This window comes from Aquarana catesbeiana, linkage group LG01 (genome assembly GCF_042186555.1).
Source record: "Aquarana catesbeiana isolate 2022-GZ linkage group LG01, ASM4218655v1, whole genome shotgun sequence".
Taxonomy (NCBI): Eukaryota; Metazoa; Chordata; class Amphibia; order Anura; family Ranidae; genus Aquarana; species Aquarana catesbeiana.
The window spans coordinates 925,647,627-925,665,604 of NC_133324.1; the positions used below are offsets into that span (position 1 = coordinate 925,647,627).

The 17,978-nt window shown below is 44.1% G+C and overlaps 1 protein-coding gene across 1 annotated transcript in view; it reads left to right on the forward strand.

Moving 5' to 3' along the window:
- LOC141120730 (5-hydroxytryptamine receptor 7) overlaps positions 1–15,347 on the forward strand; it is a 114,216-nt gene extending 98,869 nt beyond the window's left edge. Inside the window, exon 3 of the mRNA XM_073611034.1 lies at positions 14,292–15,347. Coding sequence (XP_073467135.1) covers positions 14,292–15,063 — 772 coding nt within the window. The 3' untranslated portion in view covers positions 15,064–15,347. The remainder of the gene's footprint in view (positions 1–14,291) is intronic.
- The last annotated feature ends 2,631 nt before the right edge of the window (positions 15,348–17,978 follow it).

The window sequence follows — 17,978 nt, forward strand, 5'->3', positions numbered from 1 at the left end:
CCCCCACTCACATCAGGTGTCCCCAGTGCCCCCGCCTCACATCAGGTGTCCCCAGTGCCCCCCCCCCTCACATCAGGTGTCCCCAGTGCCCCCCCCTCACATCAGGTGTCCCCAGTGCCCCCCCACTCACATCAGGTGTCCCCCCCTCACATCAGGTGTCCCCAATGCCCCCCCCACTCACATCAGGTGTCCCCAGTGCCCCCCCCCACTCACATCAGGTGTCCCCCCCTCACATCAGGTGTCCCCAGTGCCCCCCCCACTCACATCAGGTGTCCCCAGTGCCCCCCCCACTCACATCAGGTGTCCCCCACTCACATCAGGTGTCCCCAGTGCCCCCCCCACTCACATCAGGTGTCCCCAGTGCCCCCCCCACTCACATCAGGTGTCCCCCCCTCACATCAGGTGTCCCCAGTGCCCTCCCCCCCTCACATCAGGTGTCCCCAGTGCCCCCCCCACTCACATCAGGTGTCCCCAGTGCCCCCCCCACTCACATCAGGTGTCCCCAGTGCCCCCCCCACTCACATCAGGTGTCCCCAGTGCCCCCCCCACTCACATCAGGTGTCCCCAGTGCCCCCCCCCCTCACATCAGGTGTCCCCAGTGCCCCCCCCCTCACATCAGGTGTCCCCCCCTCACATCAGGTGTCCCCCCCTCACATCAGGTGTCCCCAGTGCCCCCCCCCTCACATCAGGTGTCCCCAGTGCCCCCCCCTCACATCAGGTGTCCCCCCCTCACATCAGGTGTCCCCAGTGCCCCCCCCTCACATCAGGTGTCCCCAGTGCCCCCCCCTCACATCAGATGTCCCCAGTGCCCCCCCCACTCACATCAGGTGTCCCCAATGCCCCCCCCCTCACATCAGGTGTCCCCAGTGCCCCCCCCCTCACATCAGGTGTCCCCCCCTCACATCAGGTGTCCCCAGTGCCCCCCCCCTCACATCAGGTGTCCCCAGTGCCCCCCCCACTCACATCAGGTGTCCCCAATGCCCCCCCCCACTCACATCAGGTGTCCCCTGTGCCCCCCCCCCACTCACATCGTGTCCCACAGCGGTGCGCGCCCCCACCTAGAACCCCCGCCCCTTTCCATAACAGACTGGCAGCGGGGCGGGGGGTAGGCGGGGCGAGGCGGAGCGGGGCGGGCCGAGGCGGGGCGAGGCGGAGCGGAGCGTGCCGAGGCGGGGCGGGCCGAGGCGTAGCGGGGCGGGCCGAGGCGGAGCGGGGCAGGGGGTGGGCGGCGACGCAGAAGCTTCGTCTAGCCCCCCCCCCCAGCCGTCTTCCTGAACTCCAACAAAATGGCGGCCGGCGGAGACAATGTCTCCGCCGGCCGCCGACCTCTAGCGGCGGCGGCGGCGGTTTCAAAAACCGGAACCGAATTTTTCGGGACATTTTCCGGGACGCCACAAATCCGGGAATGAAGTCCAAGTCCCGGGAATGTCCCGGGAAATTCGGGACAGTTGGCAGCTATGGTAGTGTCATCGGCATATCAAAGGTTGTTGTTGTACCTTCCATATATTTCAAAACCTCTACCTTCCTTCATGCTTGCTTCTCTTATAATTCAGCTTATGAGTTGAATAAGTAGGATGGGTGTACATAACCTTGTCTCCTTTGCTTAAACCAGTCTGTGTCTCCATTTTCTGCCATGAACATGGTGTTCTTGATTGGTGCAGAGCAGAGGTCTCTAAACTTTCAAAAAAAAAAAGGGTGGGTTTACTGTCCTTCAGACCTTAGGGGGCCAGACCTTGGCCATCAGGAGTAAAAAATGTCCCAGCATCGGTTGGAGCAAACAATGCCCCATCTTTGGGAACCGTGCCCATCACTGTGTCATTAGTAGGAATTTTGCTCTTTGATGTCATTGGGAGGAACCCAGACAGCAAGGATAACTTGCCACAAATTTGTGGCAGTGAAATTGTAAGCCTGTTGCTGCACATTTTCACTGGTAAGTTGTACACCTGCAGAAGCACAAGTTCTGATTGACACTTTTTCAATTTGAAGCAAATTTGTGTGGCAAGTCTCTAGCAAGAGCGAAGTTGCAGTGGTGAGCCTACAGCAAGAACTCTGCAAATCTACCCCCCTGTGGTGGGATGACTATTGTACAACATAACTGAACCAGAACTTGTAGCAGATTTGCAGAATGTTTGAAAAGAAAGTTGATCTGGATTCATGCAATGTGGACTTGCTGCAATTGTACAACAAACTTGTGAAGCCTGTCATTTTTAAACTTGCCATTTGATTGCTTGCTATCTGGGAATTGTGTTCCACCATTAGTGTCAGTGGATGAGATACTGGCCAAAGAGCCAGATGCAATCAAACATTCCTCGGACCACAGTTTGGAGACCTCCATTCCTCGGACCACAGTTTGGAGACCTCTGGTGTAGAAGTTCTTCATAAAAAACAAGATGTACCTTCATTTCTAAATTTAACATGGTCAACGCAATTAAAGGCTTTGTTGTAATCAGTGATGTATTAGGATTAGGATTTACTCCTTTCTTGTATCCAGAGGTATAAAAAGAAAAATATTTTAGCTGGAGTTGGGATCTAAAATTTAGTTAACTACTTGCTGGCCACCATACAGATATATACGTCCAGTCAGCAAGTGGCTGTGAGGTATTGCCGCCAAATGTATGAGTGAGAGCAGTAATTATAAGCAGTCATCATCTATGATTAACTCTACACTGATAAGCTATAAAGGCTTTTAAAGCATCACCTATGAAAATTTTAGGTATCGTAGTTAGTCGCCATTTCATGGGTGCACACAATTTTTAATCCTGACATGTTTTGGTATCTATTTACTCAACGCAACCTCATCTGTTATATTTAAAAATTGGGTTTGTGTGTACATAAATTCATTTTAGTCTATTTTTCCTTAACCACTTGCCTACCACCTACCGCACTTTTTACTGTGGCAGGTCAGCTCTATTGCGCGAAACAACGTACCTGTACGTAATTTCATGCAATAGACACTGGGGGGAGCGCGCATGCTGCCTGAGGCACGATCGTGCGCTGACTGAACACAGGGGATGCCAATCAGTGGGTCTGGTGGCACGATCCAGCAGTGGACTCTTCCTCTCCATCTTCATATCTAGGTAGGGGCAGCGCGTCCATTAAGGGTGCACAGGCGCCGCCTCCCCTATCCTGCTGCCACCCCTTATCAATGCGTCCAGCCCCTTTCAGGATGTTCGGCGCATGAATTACAATCGGGGGGGTGTTTTTTTGAAGCACCGATTAGAGCCAGAGGCTCTATGAGGCTTCAAAATAGGGTGGACTCTGGGTGCAGAGCATTGCGCTCTGAGCTCACCCAGATGTGTTAGAATAGCGAATGAATATGAATATTCACTATTCTCACACTGAATTGCCTCTCCGCCAACCAGAAGCGAGGGTCTGAGACAAGTTTCCTCATTGGATGAAAGCAGAAGCGCTCTGATTGGCCGCCGAGGAGGAGGGAGGAGACAGAAGCCGCCAAGCAGGGGCAGGAGAAGCTGCTCGTGATGCCTGCGGAGGAGAGTCGGGGAAGCCGCCCATAATTCCCCGCCATGGAAGAGATAAATGCACCGACCAACCTGACCCGACCGTAGGGTGACGGGTGCACTGTTTGCCGCCCCCCTTCAACCTCCACCGCCTACCCCCCCCCCCCCCCCCCCCCACCTCGTCTAGCTGCAGGAAGGAGCAGAGGATCAGGGAAGCAGTGTTAATTTAGTTAACAAAAATATTTTTGTTGACTGAAACTGGGATCCGATCATTCATAAGCCAGCGCAGGTGAAAAACACTAAAAGCCTGGTGTTTCCTTAAAATGAGGGATGGACTCCCGTGCTTCCGTTCCTGCCACCGCAAACTGCAATAGAAGCCACACCATGCATGCGCCACTCCCCGAAGCTCAGGGTTGGAGGACAACTTTCCACTTCTATTGCAGTTTGCGGTGGCAGGAACGGAAGCATGGGAGTCCATGCCTCATTTTAAGGAAACACCAGGCTTTTAGTGGTTTTCACCTGCGCTGGCTTATGAAGGATCGGATCCCAGTTTAGGAATCTATTCAATGGTGTATGGAGATATAAGGCTCATTTATCGCCGGTGTTTGGTGAGTGCATTACCAAGGACGCTCTTTAGTACACAAGGTGTTATCTCTGTGATGGTATTCAGGCTTTGAGGGATTTCCCTTGGTTCTAATGGGTCACAAAGCCACTCTTCTACTTTAAAGACTGTTTCCATGTGTGAAAATATCCATAAACAGTCTTTAAAGTAGAAGAGTTGCTTTGTGACCCATCAGAACCAAGAAAAAACCTTCAAAGCCTGAATACCATCACCGAGTTAACACCTTGTGTACTAAAGAGCCTCATTGGTATTGCACTCACCGAACACCGGCGATAAAGGAGCCTTATATCTCCATACACCATTGAATAGATTCCTAAACTGGGATCTGATCCTTCATAAGCCAGCGCAGGTGAAAAACGCTAAAAGCCTGGTGTTTCCTTAAAATGAGGGAATGACTCCCGTGCTTCTGTTCCTGCCACCGCAAACTGTAATAGAAGCCACACCATGCATGCGCCACTCCCTGAAGCTCAGGGTTGGAGGACAACTTTCCACTTCTATTGCAGTTTGCGGTGGCAGGAACGGAAGCACGGGAGTCCATCCCTCATTTTAAGGAAACACCAGGCTTTTAGTGTTTTTTACCTGCGCTGGCTTATGAAGGATCGGATCCCAGTTTAGGAATCTATTCAATGGTGTATGGAGATATAAGGCTCATTTATCGGCGGTATCCGGTGAGTGCATTACCAACAAGGCTCTTTAGTACACAAGGTGTTATCTCGGTGATGGTATTCAGGCTTTGAAGGTTTTTTCTTGGTTCTGATGGGTCACAAAGCCACTCTTCTACTCTTCTACTTTAAAGACTGCTTATGGATATTTTCTGACACGGACTGATGTATGATTTATTTATCCTGTGTATATACTGCACTGTATATATTCAGGTATATTGCTTAGAGCTATTAATGCTGGGATAATTTCCTCCTTTGTTTTATCTTCGCATACTTTTATTAACATTTTATAACAGATATTCAGAAAGGATCATTTACAAAGTAAGAAGTATTTACCAAGTAAAATGGAAAAATACTGCTTGAAGGTTCAGATCAACTATTTGATGTTTTTCTTATATTTGCTGCTTCTTTCCTGCGCCATATTATTTTACATTCATTTTACTTGTCCAATTTTGATAGTCTTCTGTTTCAAATTCTAATTATGTCTCTGTAGCTATCTTATTTGGATGGATCTTATATTTCTTACTTTGAAGTCATTACGCAAATGAGATTTAATTATTGTCTCTTATCATCAGTGAGGGGAGTCAAGAGAGCATAAAATGAAGGCAAATGCGATCTTAGACTTCTGTCTCCTCCAGCATACATCTCAGGTCACATACGTCCACATTCTACAACACACACTGACATCTCTAATGTCTGCCATTCATTTTTGGATGTTGTTTTATATTGAGGGATCACAGCACATGAACTGATGGGAGTTATAGGCTTAGCCTGGGGGGGGGGGCTTTTTAGAATTTATTGCTGAATAACTTGAAGAAGAGAGGGGTGAAGGGATCAGGATACTCCAAACCAAAAATGAAATAATAAGAGTAGGGCCGAAACAACTAATTGACAACTAATCGATCATGAAAATAGTTGTCAACTATTTTCATAATCGATTAATTGGCCAGCCGATTAGTTGGCCTGCATACAGGATGCATTACTTGTTTACATATCAGCAAATACAGTGCAGCACACTTACAGCTCAGTACATGTCAGTAAGTGCCTGAGAACTTGTGAATGTGTGAGGAGCAATGACTCGTGGGACATGTAGTCCTGGGCAGGAAGTGAGTGGGTCTAAAGGCAGAAGTTGTTTTTTTTACCTTGCTATAGGGGCACTCTATACTATAATTTGCAGCTTGCTATTGGGCACTCTGAAAGCAGGAGGAGCCAGAAGCGTCGGTGAGGGACCCTAGAAGAGGAGAATCAGGGCTGCTCTGTGCAAACCATTGCATGGAGCAGGTAAGTATAACATGTTTGTTTAAAAAAAAAAATCACTTTAAAGACTGTGAGCAGGGAAGATCAGCATCTGAACCCAGAGAAGGTGGAGGCTGATAGACTGAAGGTAATAGAAGGCAATACAATTACATTTAAAGTAAACTTTTACCAGTATTTTGCATTATATTTAAAATGATCATATTCATTAAAAAAATTAGGGAGATTTATATCTTTCTTTCACCCATCATGTCTGACTCCTAGTTAAAATGCCCATATATCTTATTTCTGGGTGTGTGTGTATATAATATATATATATATATATATATATATATATATATATATATATATATATATATATATATATATATTACTTTCACTGATTCACAGTATAAATGAACCCCATATAGTAGCGATTATCTGCTTTTTGTGTGCTATAAAGGGCTAATATACGTTTTTTTTTTAACCCCATGATGACAGGTGATACAAAAAAAACCATGCTGCTGTTACTAAACGTCTTAGGCCTGGTTCACACCTATGCATTTTTTGGTGCTTTTTGTGGAAGCACACTACAGTTCATTTAACATGGTTTCCTATGGGACACGTTCCCATATTATCTGATTAATAGAAACAATAATCGGCCAACTAATCGATTATAAATCTAATCGTTAGTTACAGCCCTAAATAAGAGGACAGCTTATCTTTAATCTTCTCAAAGCAGTCTTTCCTGGGGGTACCAGGGGATGGCCAGTATATCTAGGACTCTATAAGGGTTGGTTCACACCAAATGCAGCCCATTTTTTTGCATCAAGAAACGCATGGACAGTGTTTAGCATGGATTCCAATGGCCCTAGTTCACACCAGTGCAGTGTGTTCCAGTGCAGTCAACAAAAGTAGCACATCTTGCATTATTTCTGTATGGAACGCATCTGGATCATGGCAAAACCCATCAAAAACGCACCGGAACGCACTTGTCCTCAATTGAAATTAAGAAGAAAACGGTCAAAAAACGCACTGGAATGCATAAAAAAATACATTGCAACGCATAAAAAATGCACATGGAGAAACGCATCTGGAATGCAGAAATTGTGGTGTGAACCAGCCCTAAGGGTACTTTCACACTGAGGCGGGGGTGCGTTGGCGGTAAATCGCCGCTAGGAGTCCTTGGAGAGAGCTGGGATCAAACACTGGTAATCAGGTAAGAGAAGCAGAAGCAAGTCCGTATTACTAGCCAAGGTCATGCACAGGTGATAAGGCAGAAGAGGCAGTAGAAAGTCCTTAGTACAAGCCGGGGTCAAACACAGGGAGCAGGCAGGGTAAACAGAATCCTTAAGGCAAGCCGAGGTCAAAGTACTGGAGAGAGATTAGAGCAGGTCAAGGTCAATCCGGGTCACAAACAGGTAAACACTAGATAACAGGATGCTGAAGCAGGGACACAGGAATCTGAAAGAGAATCCAGCAATTGAGCAGAGGAATGAGCAGCCTTTTATAGGCCAGCAAAGGGATTCACGCAATGCGCGCTCCACCGCGCATGCCCCCGTGCCATCCGGTTGCGCACCCGCATGTGCTGGAGCACCATTCTATCACGCATGCGTGCGGGAAACGCCGAAAGCGGCAAATCAGGCTTCTGGTATTTCTCTGACATTGGACTTGGCTGTCTCTTTGCTGTATGGGGCCGTCGCTTCGTTGGATTGGGCTGTCTCTTTGCTGAATATATGGGGATGTCTCTCTGCTGGATTGGGATGTCTCTTACCTGGACTGGGCTGTCTCTTTGCTGTATGGGGATGTCTCTTTGCTCGATTGTGCTGTCTCTCTGCTGGATTGGGCTGTCTCTTTGCTGAATATATGAGGATGTCTCTTTGCTGGATTGGGCCAACTCTTTGCTGAATATATGGGGATGCAAGCACTGATGACTTGGAATACACTTTTAATTTTCATACATTAAAGTGGTTGTAAACCCACAAAAAAAAAGACCTGAAAGACAAAGGCATAATGAGCTAGTAGGCATAGCCTACTAGCTCATTAAATAATACTCACCTGACAACAAAGCCCCTGCTGAGGTGTCCATACACAGCACCAGACGGAGACATTGCTCCCAGAGTTACTTCTGGGTATAGCGGGCTTCGGCGCTGTGATTGGCCGGAGCCGTGATGACGTCACTCCCGCGCCGAGTGTGCCAGTAACGGCACACTCACTGAAGCAGCGGAACGTACGTGCCATTGCTTCAGTGCGTATGTGCCAATGATGTCTGCACATGCAGATACAGGGGATATCTCCTGAACCGTGCAGGTTTAGGAGATATCAGGGGTAGCTACAGGTAAGCCTTATTATAGGCTTACCTGTAGCAAAAAGTGGATTGTAAGGGTTTACAACCACATTAAGTTGTAAAAGTGGGTGCACTGAAGGACTTGGTGGGATGGCCAGTGGGCGGATTTGGTGGGACGGCCAGTGGGCAGGTCTACATGGTGATATGCAATAGAAGTAGCAATAGTAACAGGCAAATACATGTGGGCAAATAAATGCATAAACACCTCTATTTGATTGCTATGAAATCCATTTTTATCTGGTACTACTAGAGTAATGGTCTTTGAGATGGAGATTAGAAAGGTGGGGGACACCTTTGTGGTTTTAATATGGGGCCCCATCACATATAGTTGCTACTTTTGTGGTAGCTCTTTTATTGGTGAAATCTAGTGAACTTCTACTGGCTTCATAACTTCCTTAAGGGATTCTAGCAAGATCTCCTTACTATGAATCCTATCTCTATGCCTGTCCACCTTGTAGGTTTACTGTATGTATTATCACCAACCTTTTGATAATTCCACACTTCCCACTGCATTCTCCGTAGATGAAATTCATACAGGGAGTATAGGAGTCCTCCTTTCCCCATGGAAGATAGTAGAATGCATGCATACTTGGCATACTTGGCAAAGAAGGTGTGGAGATCTCATCCAAGAGCACCATTTAGCTCTTCAACATCTAAATGGATTAATTTTCAGTGTAACAATTATTTCCCTTTCTCCTTCACCCTCTTACTCCTCATCTCTTTTCTCTGCCTGCCAATCCTGATTATACCCACCTCTCCAATCATGCTTTTTCTAAGTTTCATGATTTCCATACGAACATTCCAACAATAGCCATACCATCAGATCGTATTTTAAATATCATGTAGGAATTGATGGTGGCACTTACACCATTCATTCATCCTTGGTATATATACCAGATAATACCAGACACAAATACTGTATGTTATAGTATTACAAGGTCATATGGGTCATTAATAGGTAATACGGTGATTATTCGTGTTGGCTGTGTGAATGATTGAGGCGTTTGCACACCAAATTTTTGATAACTAGACCCCTAGGTCATGTTTAATGATTGTAATATGAATACATTCCTTGTATACAAATGTGCAGTACTTTGGAAAAATGTGTCAAAATTCAATATCGTTTGTCAGTTAATTGAACATTTTTAATTAATACTATTGAACAAGATGGAAAACAATCAATATGTGGTCAGATAATGCCCAAAAGTTTAACCGCCATATTGATTCATTATGACTACCTTAAAGTCAGAAAGCCCTAAAGTGTCATTTGTTTAAAACAGTAGGCTCCAAACTAATGACCGTATGTGGCCCTTTGCTTGCTTCTATCTGGCCCTTGGCGCATTGTTCCTCTCAATGACACCAACAATGTGGCACTATTCCTCCCACTGATACCAACAGTGGGGCACTATTCCTTTACTGATACCAATGATGGGGCACTATTCCTCCCACTGATATCAACAATGGGGCACTATTCCTCCCAAAGCTGCCAACGATGGAGCACTATACCTCCCACTGATACCAATAATGAGGCACTATTCCTCCCACTGATACCAATGATGGGGCACTATTCCTCCCACTGATACCAATGATGGGGCACTATTCCTCCCACTGATACCAATGATGGGGCACTATTCCTCCCACATACAGCAACGATAGGACACTATTCCTCCCACTGATACCAATGATGGGGCACTATTCCTCCCACTGATACCAATAATGGGACACTATTCCTCCCACTGATACCAACGGTGGGGCACTATTCCTTTACTGATACCAATGATGGGGCACTATTCCTTCCACTGATACCAACAATGGGGCACTATTCCTCCCACTGATGCCAACGATGGAGCACTATACCTCCCACTGATACCAATGATGGGGCACTATTCCTCCCACTGATACCAATGATGGGGCACTATTCCTCCCACTGATACCAATGATGGGGCACTATTCCTCCCACATACAGCAACGATAGGACACTATTCCTCCCACTGATACCAATGATGGGGCACTATTCCTCCCACTGATACCAATAATGGGACACTATTCCTCCCACTGATACCAACGGTGGGGCACTATTCCTTTACTGATACCAATGATGGGGCACTATTCCTTCCACTGATACCAACAATGGGGCACTATTCCTCCCACTGATGCCAACGATGGAGCACTATACCTCCCACTGATACCAATGATGGGGCACTATTCCTCCCACTGATACCAATGATGGGGCACTATTCCTCCCACATACAACGATAGGACACTATTCCTCCCACTGATACCAATGATGGGGCACTATTCCTCTCATTGACACCAATGATGGGGTACTATTCCTCCTCCTACTGACTAGACATGTGCGTTTAGTTTCAAATTGAAATTCAGACGAATTTCCGAATGACAATAGTACCGAATTTAAAACAAATCCGAAATAACGAAAAAAATTTTTGGAGGAAATTCGAATCGTTTTCAAATACCCGTATTTATCGGCGTATAACACGCACAGGCGTATAACACGCACATTCATTTTAGGAGGGAAATTTCAGGAAAAAAACTTAAATTTTAAATAAGGAACTTTGAAGCAAAATAAGGGTCAGTGCCCATCTGCAGCCTCACCATTGCCATCAATGCAGCCTGATCAATGCCCATCTGCAGCCTCACAAGTGCCATCAGTACAGCTTCGCCATTGCCATCAATGCAGCAGCCTTGCCACTGCCTTCAATGCAGCAGCCTCACCATTGCCTTCAATGCAGCAGCCTCACCATTGCCTTCAATGCAGCAGCTTCACCATTGCCATCAGTGCAGCCTGATTGATGCCCATCTGCAGCCCAGAGGGGACAGGGAGGGGGGCGGAATGAGTGCTGACAGATTACATGCAGTGAGAATCCTATGATAGACAGAACAGTGGTCCAATGGCGGCCCAGGAGACGAGACTTCCTATTACAGAGGCCGCCAAGTAAACAGGAGATTCTCACTGCATGTAATCTGACGGCGCTCGTCCCGCCCCACTCCCTGTCCCCTCTGAGGCAGCTAAAATTTAAGTATTGGCGTATAACACGCACATGCTATTTGCACCCAATTTTCATGGTGAAAAAGTGAGTGTTATACGCCAATAAATACAGTACTTTTCTAATTCAAATCGTTTTCTAAATAGAAAAGAATAGAATAGAATAGAATAGAAAAAAAAGAATAGCATAGACTATAATATAAAAGAAAATAATAAAAAAACAGCAATAGAATAGAAAGAATATACCATTTCCCAAAATTCAAATAGAATCAATTTGAATTTAAATAGAATAGAAAAGAATAGGTTACAATAGAATAACAGAATAGTATAGGAAAAAACAATAGCATAGAAATAATATAACCATCTTCTGAAATTCGAATTTTGAATAGAATAAATTTGAGTAGAAAAGACTAGAATAGAATAGATAATAAACTAATATAATAGAAAAGAATAGAATAGAATATAACCATTTCCCAAAATTCAAATAGAATCAACTCACATTTGAATAGAATAGACAAGAATAGATTAGAATAGGAAGTAAGTTATATTCATACTATTCTTTTCTGGGGTTTTTTCTGTACTATTGTGTTATTTACTATTCTATTCTACTCAATTCTTTTCTATTCTATTCAAATTTGATTCTATTTGAATTTTGGAAAATGGTTATATTATTTCTATTCTATTCTATTGTCTTTTTAAATTCTATTCTTTTCTATTCTATTCGAATTTCAGAAGATGGTTATAATCCTTATATTTAATTCTATTCCTTTCTATTCTATTATATTCCATTCTATTCTGTTCTTTTATTTTCTATCCTATTTTGTTCTGTTTTACTCTATTATATTATATTCTTTTATTTTCTGTTATATTCTTTTCTATTCTATTCTATTTCTTTCCATTCTATCCTTTATTTTCTATTGTGTGTCTACTGTCTAGGAGGCAATTTGCCCACACTTTGGAGAGATTTACTGCCACTTTGTTGTGTCTACAGAACACTGACTGGACATTTTAGTGCCGGCTTACACAGGGAGGCGGATTCAAAGACGTTCGACTCTGAAGCTGCCCCGTACAGCGCGACTTCAGCACTGCTTGCAAAACGACTTTCACAGTCGCCCCGAAGTAGTACAGGAACCTTCTTCTAAGTCGGAGCAACTTGAGTCACTCTTATTAGAACTGTTCCATTGTAATGCATGGAGCGCGATTTGTCAGATGGCTAAGTCGTCTGACAGTTCGCCCTTGTGTGAACCGGCACTTAACCACTTACGGACCGCCCGCCGCAGTTTTACATCAGCTGTTTGAAGGAGGATATTGTTGTTATGGCAGCAGCTAGCTACCATAACCCCGGGTCTCGTGTTCTTCAGCGGGCGGTCCGCTACAAGATAAAAGTGGTGTCTGCGGTGGATTTGCCAGATCATTTGCAAGATCACTTTTATCGGCGGCGGGAGAGGGCCCCCCTCTCGCCGCGATCAGGTGCCCTCCGTCACTTACCGGAGCCGTCGGCAGCGGCGGAGGCGATCGCGTCTTGTCTTCTGCTTGGTATGAAGATGAGTGAGGGGAAGTTGGCCCCCACCCGTTTCCATACAATTGCTGGGCGGAAACGACGTCAAAACGTCACTTCCGCCCACAACACTTAAAGGGCCATTTTTTTAATATGATTTTTTTAAATGACAATTTTTTTTTTTTTTTATTGCATTTTAGTGTAAATATGAGATCTGAGGTCTTTTTGGCCCCAGATCTCATATTTAGGAGGTCCTGTCATGCTTTTTTCTATTACAAGGGATGTTTACATTCCTTGTAATAGGAATAAAAGTGACACAATTTTTATTTTTTTTAAAACAATGTAAAAATGAAAAATAAAAGGTAAAATAAATAAGAAAAAAAAAAATTTTAAACGCGCCCCGTCCCGCCGAGCTCGCGTGCAGAAGCGAACACATACGTGAGTAGCGCCAGCATATGAAAACTGTGTTCAAACCACACATGTGAGGTATCGCCGCGATCGGTAGAATGAGAGCAATAATTCTAGCCCTAGACCTCCTCTGGAACTCAAAACATGCAACTTGTAGAATTTTTTTAAACGTCGCCTATGGAGATTTTTATGGGTAAATGTTTGTCGCCATTCCACGAGCGGGCGCAATTTTTAAGCGTGACATGTTGGGTATCAATTTACTCAGCGTAACATTATCTTTCACAATATAAAAAAATTGGGCTAACTTTACTGTTGTCTTATTTTTTAATTTAAAAAAAAATTATTTTTTCCAAAAAAAGTGCGCTTGTAAGACCACTGAGCGAATACAGCGTGACAGAGAGTATTGCAACGACCGCCATTTTATTCTCTAGGGTGTTAGGAAAAAAATATGTATAATGTTTGGGGCTTCTAAGTAATTTTCTAGCAAAAAAAAACTGTTTTTAACTTGTAAACAACAAATCTCAGAAAGATGCTCGGTCCTTAAGTGCCGGTTCACACAGGGGCGACTTGTCAGGTGACCTAGCTGCCTGACAAGTCGCCTCCCGTTCTGTAAAATGGAACCGTTCTAATAGGAGCGACGCAAGTCGCTCCGACTTAGAAAAAGGTTCCTGTACTACTTTGGGGGCGACTTGAGGCGACTTGCATAGACTTCTATACAGGAGTCGTTTTGCAAGTCGCCGTGGAAGTCGTGTGCAGGTCGCCTCGGTGAGGCGACCTGCAAGTCGTGCCGCCCCTGTGTGAACCGGGGCTAAGTGGTTAACCATTCTCTGCTCTAATGGAAATAAAAAATTAAAAATGTTGGCTTTAGATAGATTTAGGAAACTGGACATCCTGAAAAAAAAATGTACTTATTTATACCAAACAAATAACAAATGCTATAAAAAAAGTTGGGTTAGTAAGTGCAAGCGTTGCCAAAAAAAAAAAAAAATGTAGGAGATTCATTCTTTATTTTTCTTCTGTGAGGACTACAAGTTCTGAACATTTGATTTTGTTTTTCAGGTACCTTGGAATAACCCGTCCCTTGACCTACCCTGCTCGACAAAATGGCAAGCTCATGGCTAAGATGGTGTTTATCGTCTGGCTCCTCTCTGCCTCCATAACCCTCCCTCCTCTCTTTGGATGGGCCCAAAATGTGACTGTGGAGAAAACGTGTCTCATAAGTCAAGACTTTGGCTATACTGTCTACTCTACTGCAGTGGCCTTCTACATCCCTATGACCGTCATGCTCATAATGTACCAGAGGATTTTTATTGCGGCTAAAATCAGTGCCGAGAAGCACAAATTTGTGAACATCCCTAGACTTATGGAGCAGGAAGGCATATACACTTTGGAGGAGAAAATGGCTCCTAAAAAGAACTCCAAAAAAAAGAAAGCAGTGGAAGAGTTCGCCACCTTGTCGAAGCTAATACGTCAAGACAGAAAGAACATTTCCATCTTCAAGCGGGAACAGAAAGCTGCAAGGACTCTCGGAATCATAGTTGGGGCCTTCACGTTATGCTGGCTCCCGTTTTTCTTGTTGTCTACAGCCCGGCCATTCATCTGTGGCATTAGCTGCAGCTGCATGCCCCTCAGGCTGGAGAGGACCCTTCTGTGGTTGGGCTACACTAACTCGCTCATAAATCCATTGATCTATGCCTTCTTTAACAGGGATTTAAGGACTACGTTCTGGAACTTGCTGAGGTGTAAATACACCAATATCAATCGGAGGCTGTCAGCTGCTAGCATGCATGAAGCTCTGAAAGTCACGGAGAGACATGAGGGCATTCTGTAACAATTTGGTGGGCTTTCTTTTTGGTGAACTTGACATCATTTGAAGGAAAACCTCCAAAAGACATGCTATACAGTGCCTACTCCAAGTGATGATGCTTTATTGTGAATTGTGTGTGATATTTAATGGATATTTATTTAAGTCTTTTGTGATGACCTGTGGCATCTTTCCAACATATTAGACAAAAAAACAAAAAACTAAAAACTTGAACAGACTGTTGGGTGGAAAATGCATTTGAGAAATTTACACAATTATCTAAGTAAATATGAAAGACGACATGACTGATATTGAATGTGCAATGTCCTCAATTTCCAGGGTTTACATAAGAATCGATATCACATTGAGGCTTCAAATTCGACCATGGCCACCAGATTGTGAGATTATTTATTTTGGTAATAGTTTGGCACTTATGAAAATTTGTACCTCGTGTTAGTTGTTATGGCAAAAAAAAAAATATTGAATATCAATATTTAAAAGCATACCTCTGTTTTGAGCCAGTTTTTTTTTTTTTTTAGAGGAGTGGGGCTTCATATTAGTAGGTGTGGTGAGCCCAAGTACAGGAAATTTGGGGCAAGTGTAGGCAGACTTTGGGAAAAAGTGATACTAAACACACACTGTTTAACCACTTCAGCCCCGGAAGAATTTCCCCCCTTCCCGACCAGAGCACTCGTTGCGAATCGGCACTTTGTCGCTTTAACTGACAATTGCGCGGTCGTGCGACGTTGTACCCAAACATAATTGACATCCTTTTTTCCCCACAAAGAGAGCTTTTTTTTGGTGGTATTTGATCACTTCTGTGGTTTTTATTTTTTGCGCTATAAACAAAAAAAGCGACAATTTGAAAAAAAAAGCAATATTTTTTTACTTTTTGCTATAATAAATATCCCTCAAAAATATATAAAAAAATAAAATTTTTCCTCAGTTTAGGCCGATATGTATTCTTCTACATATTTTTGGTAAAAAAAAAAAAATCGCAATAGGCGTATATTGATTGGTTTGCGCAAAAGTTATAGCGTCTACAAAATAGGGGATAGATTTATGGCATTTTTTCAATTCATTTTTTTTTTTTATTAGTAATGGCGACGATCTCCAATTTTTATCGTGATTGCAAGGTTATGGCAGACACATCGGACACTATTTTGACACTATTGTGGGACCATTGTCATTTATACAGCGATCAGTGCTTTAAAAATGCACTGATTACTGTATAAATTACACTGGCAGGGAAGGGGTCAAACACTAGGTGGCGTTCAAGGGGTTAAGTGTGTCCTAGGGAGTGATTCTAACTGTGGGGGGGATGGGCTACCTAGGACATGACAGCGATCAATGCTCCCGATGACAGGGAGCAGTAGATCTCTGTCATGTTGCTAGGCAGAACGGGGAAATGACTTGTTTACATAGGCATCACCCCGTTCTGCCTCTCCGTGACACAACCGCAAGACACAGACGGACATCGAGTCACACGAGGCGCCCACATTGCCACATCTTAAAGGGGACGTACCTGTACGCCCATTTGCGCAGCCGTGCCATTGTGCCGATGTATATCGACGCGTACTGGTCGGTAACCGTTAATTTACATTGTCCCTTCTTTTTCTGTATATGGATGATGGCACTGTAATTATTTTAATTAAAAAAAATCTAAGTACCATTTTTACTAATCGATGTACAGCTGTCACATGACCCAGCTCTTTTCCTACCTGTCTGCAGGGAAACAGTGGCAGAAGGAGCTTCTAGTCCTCAGCTGCTGGTCACATGTTCAAAAAAAAACAGCCTTTGGGATACAGAGTAAAAATAAATTATTAATATCAATAGACTGTTTTAAATTGTCATACAAATATATATTTGAAATTAATTCTTCATTATTGTTTGGCAATGGTGTGGGTGGATTTCTGCCCATCACAGGCAGTGTCACGCCCCTCCAGCCTGTGTCTTAAAAAAAAAAGGAGGTGAAGCCTCTATCAATTCAGATGAAATATCCCCCCCCCATTGTGTTTAGCTGTTTAGTGGGCATGGAGGAGGAGGGAAGGATTGGGCTGTCATTTACCACTGTGTATACGCCCATATGTGTAACTCACTGTTTAGATGTAAAAGGGAGGAAATTACAGCATTTATTGATAATTTTGGGGTTTATTGACACTTTAAAGGCCATCTCCAAGCATATGCAATCCTCCCTCCACCCACTCTACCCACCCACCTTCCACCCATTCACAAAAAGTTTTAGTAGCTTTCTGAAGCTGTTTTTATTCACCAAGTGCTGCTTTCACAAGTGAAGATCTTTTATTCAGCACTGCAGTCCGATTGGTTGCTTCTTGTGATGACATCATGCTGTGCAATCTTCTAGAGCAGTGGTCTCCAAACTGTGGCCCGTTGGCCGAATGTGGCCTTTTGCTACTCTTTATCTTGTTTTCGAGGCCCCATTCCTCTCACCTCTCACCAGCAAGGAGACACCATTGTTTCCAATGACACCAACATTGGGGAACCATTTCTCTCACCGACACCAACAATGGGGCATTTTTTCTTCCATTGATACCAATGATGGGGCACTATTCCTCCCACTGATACCAGCAATGGGGCATAATTCCTGTCACTGATATAAACAGTTAGGCACTATTTCTCCAACTAATACCAATGATGGGACACTATTCCTCCAACTAATACCAATGATGGGACACTATTCCCCAAACTAATACCAATGATGGGACACTATTTCTCCAACTAATACCAATGATGGGACACTATTCCACAAACTAATACCAATGATGGGACACTATTTCTCCAACTAATACCAGTGATGAGACACTATTCTTCCAACTAATACCAATGATGGGACACTATTCCCCCAACTAATAATAATGATGGGACACTATTCCCCCAACTAATACCAATGATGGGACACTATTCCCCCAAATAATACCAAT